This window comes from Haliaeetus albicilla, chromosome 23 (genome assembly GCF_947461875.1).
Source record: "Haliaeetus albicilla chromosome 23, bHalAlb1.1, whole genome shotgun sequence".
In the NCBI taxonomy this organism is placed as follows: Eukaryota; Metazoa; Chordata; class Aves; order Accipitriformes; family Accipitridae; genus Haliaeetus; species Haliaeetus albicilla.
This window is the reverse complement of record NC_091505.1, coordinates 1825393-1833440: the sequence shown is the minus strand read 5'-3', so window position 1 is coordinate 1833440 and position 8048 is coordinate 1825393. Positions and strand designations below refer to the sequence as shown.

At 55.9% G+C, this 8048-nt stretch overlaps 1 protein-coding gene across 2 annotated transcripts in view; it reads left to right on the top strand.

The window, feature by feature from the left end:
* Positions 1 to 1574: 1574 nt before the first annotated feature.
* Positions 1575 to 8048, top strand: part of LOC104311111 (Krueppel-like factor 5) — a 29381-nt gene continuing 22907 nt past the window's right edge. Inside the window, exon 1 of one of the 2 annotated variants that reach the window (XM_069810850.1) lies at positions 1575 to 2822. In XM_069810850.1, the coding sequence (XP_069666951.1) occupies positions 2658 to 2822 (165 nt within the window). In that variant the 5' untranslated portion in view covers positions 1575 to 2657. Of the gene's footprint in view, positions 2823 to 2879; positions 3167 to 8048 lie in introns of those variants that run through there. The other variant, XM_069810851.1, reaches the window with a different exon arrangement.

The following is an 8048-nucleotide window of genomic DNA, read 5'->3' as shown; positions in this document are numbered from 1 at the left end:
CCTTATTAAATTTTGATTCAGGATTGTGATATAGTCCTCCGAAGTCCTTAAGGATGTGTAAGGTGGGCTGATCACTTTTTGGGAGATGGAGATCATCTTCTGTGCAGGGACTTTGAATGACTGCTTCTTCTAGGAGATCTAGATGGAGTTCTTGATCTTCTTCTCCTTGGTCTATGCCAGTGCTCAGGTAAGGATGAAAGAATGGGTGCATTTGGTGGTCTATATGCAGCAGGAGTTCTTATCCAGGTTCCAGAGGAAATTATAAATTCAATTGTCCCCAAATTCTAAGCAAGATAAATGGAATCCAAATTGTCTCCTGAGGCTAATACCTAAATTTGTATCTGAATATTGAATAAGTTCAGCAGCTAGACTTCTGTCAGGTATTAACGCTGATATTTTCTGCCCAAAGTTCTTATATTCATAATAGCATACCAGAGCATTCCTCAAGGCTGTATGATGAGGAGTGTGATGTTGATCATCGTCTAGCTGCTTTCCAAGACGCGCTTCAGTTGTTGTTACCACCTCCTCCAGAGATGGGAAGACGGCACCACAGAGCCAGCCCCACGCCTGCCTTTGCAGGGTGCAACCCTGCTGCCTGTGTCCCTCACACCCCAGGACCCCCACCCTCAGCTGCGAGCATCGAGCTTTCGTTGCGTGGTGGGTTTCAATTTCCACGCGTGGTTGGTTCTGCGAGGCTTGGTGGAGATGTCCCCCATCTCCCTGGCATCACCTACGAGCCCATCCTGTCCCTGGTATCTGCTCCAGCAGCAGCATGGCTTCCCTGGAAAGCAAAGCCACGCGGGGAAGATGCTCCTGGCAAGGCCCAAGCTGTTCCCCCTTGTTTGCTTTTCCAAGGGCTCAACATTTCTGAATGTCCCATCCCACTGCCGCGAGAGCTGAATTTTCCCTTGTTCAGCATGAGCGGCTCCTCGGGAGGACCTCGATGTTGGTCCAAAGTCTCGCATTGATAGAAACCGTTTGTATTCGTTGTGTGTTTATGCTGCTGGAAGCCAGGGTTTGTTAAAACCCGACTGATCCCTATCCCACGCTGCTTTCCCTGTGTTTATTAAGGGCCTCATCCTGCTCAGGGCAAAGTTTTCTTGCAACTAGAGGATGTTTTATGCCAACTCTGTAAAGTTGGTGCCCTCGGGGAAGGTGTTTCCCAAGTGGAGTTTTGGAGCCATCACCCCTTGCCCCGCTCTCTGGGATGCTCAGCCCCCAGCTGATGCTTTTTGGACCCTGGCTTGGATGTGGCATGGGGGAATGCCAGCTGTGAGACACCAAAACTCGCCGGCCATGGCTCCTGGCATCGTTTGAATGATCGTGGACCTGGACCACGTGTGTGGCTGGTGTGAAGTCCCCGTGGCACCCCCGCGCTCACCGGGGTGTCAGCAACCCCATGGGAATAGGCTTTCCCCATTTTTCTGGTCCCCGAGTCCCCTGAAGGTGCTGGGGATGTCCCGGGAGGGGGTGACAGCAGCAGCCCCCCCTGCAAAGGCGCAGCCGAGGTGGGATCCTGCCCAGGAGGCAGCAGAAAGCGGGGAAGGGAGGTCTCGGGGCTGATTTGGGGTGCATGAGCCTGGAGTGGGAGAGAAGACCCTGCGATTGGGCTCTTACTTAGCCTGACACAGTACAGCTCCTGGAGAAGGTGCTGGGGACAGTTGGGGCTGGATGCGTCTGGATGAGAAATGGTTTGGTTTGTTTTTTTCCCCCCAGAAATGTGATTTTTATTCCTGTGTTGCTCTGGCTTTTTACTCTCCTTTTTTCCCCCTCTCTCAAAAAGAGAAACCCAAACACAGTTGTTTGGTTTCTCTGTAGGAGCTGAGCTGGAAAGCACTGTGCCCTCATATCTGCGCCTTTTAAACTTTTCCTTTGTTGTTGTGGTGTTGTTTTTTTCCCCCCAAGGTTTATCCCTTTACCCCTTCACTTAATCTATTTATTTTTGATCCTTCCCTTTTTCTCCTCTGGGAATGAGAAGTGAGAGCAAGCAGCAATCTCCTTGTCTTTAAAAATCAGTTTTCGTGCAAAGTTCAACCGTTCATTGGAAAACGGCATTTTCTCATTAAAAAAAAAAGCTATCGCTTTTAAAAACTAAAACAAACCCCTTGTTTCAGCACAGAGGACTCAATTTAGGAGAGCGTTTCCCTGCTGCGGGTTGTTTTGACCTTTCCCCAGCCACGCAGGTGGGCTCCAGCCCCGGTGGGGGGTCCGGAGTTGGGGTGGCACCGGCGGGACCAAGTCCCTCCGTCCCGGCAAGAGCCGATGCGCCGTGTTGGTGCTGCCCGGGCGCCGTGGTAGAGCATGGCTGACGACGAAGCTCCCGGCCACCCGCTCGCTCCCGGCAGCCTTTTATCTGCCGGTGGCCCGGTGGAGCTGCCGGCGGGGCTATCGGCGGGAGCCTGATTGGCTCGGCACGGCCTCGCCGCCGCTTCCAGGTTGGCGTTCCTCCTCCCGCAGCCCAGGTAAAGCCTTCCCGCGACCCGGCACCTGGCGTCCCAGGATTAGCAACTCGCTCCGGCTCGCCTCTTTTTTCCCTTTCCCCTCCCCTTCCTTTTTTTTTTCCCCCCTCTTTTTTTTTTTTCCTTTATTTTTTTATATTATTTTTAAATAAGAATTGTTTTCCCCCCGGGGGAGTGGGCGCAAGGGGCACGGGAGGAATGAGCAGCGGGCTGGTGCTGCACACCCTGCTCCCCGAGGACGCTTCGGCGTTTACGCCGCTGAAGCCCATCACCATGTCGGGGGAACCCGGCGAAGACACCCCCGTCTTTGAGGACATCAAACCCCCCACCCGGTCCCTGGAAAACCCGCCCGACCTGGCGCAGGTAAGGTGGAGGCCGGCGGTTTGCCGTGGGGCAGCGGGAAGGGGCCAGCTTCGCCCGCTCAGGTGCACAGAGGCTGCTAATGCCTCCTGCAAACGCAAGCGTGGATTTTCACTTAATTCTGCTTTGTTTTTCCGCTCTTTGCTCAAACAACTCCGTCGCTTTGTACGCTCGTGCTTCCCCCTCTGCCGGATTTTTTTTTGGGCGTGTTGGGTTTCATTTTTTTTTTTTTTTTTTTTCCCCTCTTGCCTTTCTTCGAAACGCCCTGTTGCCTGTTTTGGAGGAGATCCTGGGTCTTGCTCGCTCCCCGCAGCCGGGGCTCGGTCCCTCTCCCCCGGGGCCGGCAGGTGAGGGGGTACCAAGGGGCTCCGTGCCGCCGCCGGCTCGCTGGGAAAGACGTGGGCAACGGGATTGCTGTGTCTGTGTGTGATGGGGGGGCGGGAAATGAGAGGTTATTTTTCTCTTTTATTATATTTATTTTTTCTGCCGCCATGGCGGGGAAGGAATGCTCCTTGAAATTCCCCATCAGCGTCCCCCCCCCGCCGCATGCGCTGGAGATAAAGACCCGGATAAGCGGCTTTGGGACACTGCTGCATGCGTGCCCCTCTTGCACGCCCACCCCTGTCCGGGGCCGCGGCAGAAGCACGCTCAAGCCCTGCCGCCCGTCCCAGGCAAGGGGGCAACGCTCCTCGTTGGTGTTTTGGGTGACGGACCCCTCGTCCCGCCACGAAGAGCCTTCGGCTGCTCTTCCTGGTGGGAAAGGGGGGGGTGAGCCAGGCCTGCTCCCACTCTGCTGCCGCTGTCTCAGCCCCTTTTCCCCCCGGGAGGAATGGGGCGAGCTGGGCCGTGGGGTGCCCAGCACCACCGGCGGCTAATGATTAACCCTGCGCCCCACGTCCCCAGCGCCATTTTGATCGGGGCGGGAGGGCAGCTCCAGCCCCTCGCTCCGTGGCCGCCCCGCAGGGACCCCCCTCGTCCCCCCGTCGACGTTCCTCTGGGGACTCCCAGGAGGGCATCCCCATGGTGGGCGGCTCTGGTTTGGCACGGGGCAGGGGTTGGGGCTGTGTACTGGCTGCCCGCTTCCCCTCTCCCAGCGGTGCTGGTGTCCCAAGGGCCAGTTATGGGACTCCGTCCTTCAAGAGGGAGGTGGAGAGACGAAAGCAGCGTCTCCATTGCCGTATTTCCATATGACGCCCTGGCGATCCGGCATCCACAGCGGCCGCAAGTGGCGGTTGCAGATGTAGGGGTCAAAATGGGGGGAGAGGGTCATGCAGCCCACTCCTCCTTCCCCTCCGGTGGTCCCGTAACCCTGGGGCTGGCGGAGCCCCTGCACCTCCGTACTGGGTTCGGGTGGGTTATCCGAATTCGGAGGGTCGGGTGGTAGCTCTTCAGAAAGGTGTGGGTTATCTCTGGGGCCCGTCCCCGGTGGGAAAGGGTGGCAGCTCCCTGTTTGGTCTAGAGGGAGGGTGAGGTTTGCTTTCTCTCCACCTTTGTAGCCCCTGCTGCCGGGTGGGATTAGGCAGTGGGGCTGGTGGTCGCCCCACACCTTGGCCGTGGCCGTGGGGGGTGGACGGGCAGCGGTGCCTCCTGGTTTTGGCCAGCCCCGTGCCTCCTCTCATCCTCCTCACACGGGATGGGGGGATGCGGAGCCCACCCATGGTTGGAAACACCTTCATCCCACGACACCAACCTTGCTGCCCTTCAAAGGGAAGAGGGGTTTCTCACCCCAGTTTGGTCCCTGGGGCAGTGCCACCCCACCACCAGTTTGCTCTGGGGTGGAGGCAGCCGAGGCTGGGCCTTAGGGGTGGCCGATCGGAGAAGTCATCCCTTTGCCATAAGACCATCCTGGGTCCCTTTATGGACAACGGGGTCCCTGGGATGGAGGCTGGAAAGCTGCAGGGCTGGAGCTGAGTACCAGCTCACCCGTGCTCCGTGTACCACCCGCTCAGCCCCCAACAGCCGCATCGGGACTTCTTGGCAAACCCACCCAGGGTGAAACGTAATGTGTGGCAAAACCCTGACAGCCCAAGGCTGGACCCCACATCTCCAGGGGAGGAGTTTTCCGTGTGTTGGCCCCTTTTCTCTCTTAACAAAAGCCAAAAGCTGTGGTCGTTGTAGAAAAGATGCTGTAGAAGCTGCCATAGCTGGAGGGTGGAAAAGCTGGATGGCTGCATGTCTGGGAAACCCTTTGCTCTGGGAGGGTGTTTATCAGAGCAGTTTGACAAGACTCATGGAAAAGGCTATGACCTGTCGGAGCTCCGGCACTGGCTATCGCCCACGGGGCATTTCCCGCTGCTCCAGCTCTCCTGACTTCTGTCTTGCTGATCTCAGGCAAAGAAAGGAGCAAACTCACAGCTAATCCCTTTATCTCGCTGGTTGCAAAGTCGTCCCCCCCCCAACTCCACAAATCGCTTTTCAAACAAGAGTGGAAGGTGGGAGCTATTTGCTGTTGAAAATTTTATTCGATCCGAGTCAGGTGGAAATAGATCCTTGGTGGAGTTTACGATCGGTTTTCTTTGCCTTTTCTCTGCCTTTCCAGCTGCCCTGCCCCAAATTAAAAAAAACAAACAAAAAGAGAAAAGAGGTGAGAAAAGGGCTTGTGAGAGAAAAGCACTTTTCCTTTCTGATTTGAGTCAGATCGGCTAGAAACAGATTTTTCCCCTTTAAATCTCAAGAGGTCGATGCTAGAAGGAAGGTAAAAAATAATAATAAATGAAACCAAAAGCAAGGCATGTTCAGGGAAGCATTTCAGAAGAGGAGACGGTCCCTTTGCGTGGCTGTCAGATACCCCCTGATGAGCAAAGGGGCTGCGGGGGCACCGGGACTCATCTGCTGCTCCCACCTTGCTGCCCTTCACTCTCCAGGTCTGATGAGCCAAAGCAGCTCCTGGGCACCTTGTTGTTACCTGGGGCTGGGAAACCCTCCTGGGATCATCTGCTGCTTGTCAGATGGGTGACTGTGTCCCTTTGGGCTGGGCTTGACTTCACAGTAGATGAGCTACCCCATTGCCAAGTCCTCTAAGCCACCCCATCCCTCCTGAGTCTCCTGGAGGCACCTGTGGCTTTATGCCATGGTCTCCCTTGGGTGTAAGCGTGGTTCTCAGCGGTGCAAGCCCCGATCCCTGCCCTCTTGGGAGAGCTGTCCCTGGGCAGACAGCCACGGTGATGGAAAGTGAGATGGTGAGAACAGACCCAGGTTTCCACGATCCTGGAGCTGTTTCTAGAAGGAAGGTTGCCAGAGTGGTCAGGAAGGAGAAGGCACTTCTCCTGCTCCCTGCCCAACACGTGCAGGACAGGATCTGGCTCCTAATGGACTTTCCTGCAGTTGTGAGGAGCACGAGGTGCTGGTGAGGTGGAAGGGGTAGCTCGCGCTCGTCTCCACGGTTGGGTTTGCTACAATTAAGGGGTGGGGAGAATGGGGGCTATCGGGGGTGTTGGCCCTGCCATCGCCTGCTGGGTGCAATCGCCTGTCCTCGAGGATTTGGGGAAGGCAGCGCCTGTCTCAGTGGGTTGTACCGGCCATGAACTCAGAGCTGCTGTCTGATGTTGGAGGGTCACTTGGGTTTGCAGCAGGGTTGAGTGAGGTCAGGACCTGGCAAAGAAGCTGCTGGGAAGAGTGATGGACAGTCCTTTGTTTTAACCCCTTGCCTACCTGTATCAGGAGCCCCAAGGGCAGTTGTGTTGAGGCCAATGAGCACCCAGTGGGGACAGAGGCTGTCACGGGTGACGAGGAAGATCCTGGTGAACATGGCTGGGAATAGCCCCAACCCAGCTCATCCTTCATTGCCCCACTTTTCTTGGGTGGGCTACGCTGCTGCAAGCTGAGAAATGGGAGCAAATGGCTCCCCGTGTGTCCTCTAACCCCAGTTCCTACCCCACAGCCAGTTTCTCACCCCTGTGCTTGGCACACCTCCCTTCTACCCTGCCCGAGGGCTGGGTGGGGGGCTCACATAGGAAGAAAACAGCTCCAGCATCTGGGAGGTGTTTGAACAGATTAGATGGTATCAGGATGGTGCTGTTCCCCCGAGAACTTTTCCTGGTGCTTCAGATCCTCAGTGCTGCAAATGGCATTTCCCAGACCCTTTCAGCAGAGTGGATGTAGGTGCTGCGGTGTTCCTCTGACTCTATTCTGGCAGGGATTTTGCTTCTGGTATCACAGGAGAAGCTGGGCCAAGTATTTTTAGGTGTGCTCCAGCTTTCTGGACAATGCAGGAGCTGTTTCAATCCTGCTCTGTCCCCATGGGGCCCTGTGTGCTGTGTCCCGCATCTCATGGGTCTAAGCCCCTTTGGCCACATCCTTGTCATGAATGTGGCTGCGCTGGGGTGACGACTAGACGGTGGCTCTCTCCTGGAGCAGGGATGGGTTTTCCTGCTCCCCGGTGGTCCAGCATCTTGCACAGCCTAGTTGGAACCAGGGTGATGGCTCATTCTCGTACAGATGTGGTTTGCATCAGGGCCAGGAAGGATTTCTGCTCCACTTTATTTATTAGTAGAGATGTAGAAGTCTGCAGCACAGCTGTCAAGGAGTGATTCATTTCCTTGGGCTGTCAGGAGTTGCATGCAATGAATGAATTCAGCTTTTCTGCAGGGAAAGGGGAGATGGTAGCTTTGGAGTTTTGCTCTGGGCCTGTCATGAGACATTGACAGCTTGTTGTGGCTGAGGGTAGCAGAGTGTGGGCATTTTTCTTCAGTTTAATGTCACTCCTTGCTTGCTCAGAGGGGACTGAAAATATTGTGTCCTCTCCCGGGGTCCTCCTCAGGAGAAGAAGGTCACGCTGCTGAATGTGGCCCCGCATATGGGGACACCACAGACATGAGCTCAACAGGGTAGTGCCTGTTTTCGAGGCTGTGCCCACGTTTGAGGACAGGCTTTGAGCTCGCGCTGTTGCACGTGAAGGTATTCCCCTGCCTATCTCTGCCGGATCATGATGGTGCAAGGGCCCTACGCGGGCTTTGCACCGCCATGTGTCAGACGAGCCGGGATTCACAACATGGCAGGAGCCTTCGGTCCTCGACCATCCTTTACTCCGCCAGCTGAGCAGGGAGCTGAGCTCAGGCCTCTGCCAGGATCCCACACTTACAACTGTGCAAACAGGCGTGGAAATGGAGCAGGCTGGTGTGATCTGCCAAGGACTCAGTGGCTTGGTCCCGTCTTTTTCTTCCTCTCTCTGAGCTGCTCGGTCTGTGTAACGTGCTTTTGTGGGCAGTGTGAAGTCACAGTTCTTCACTC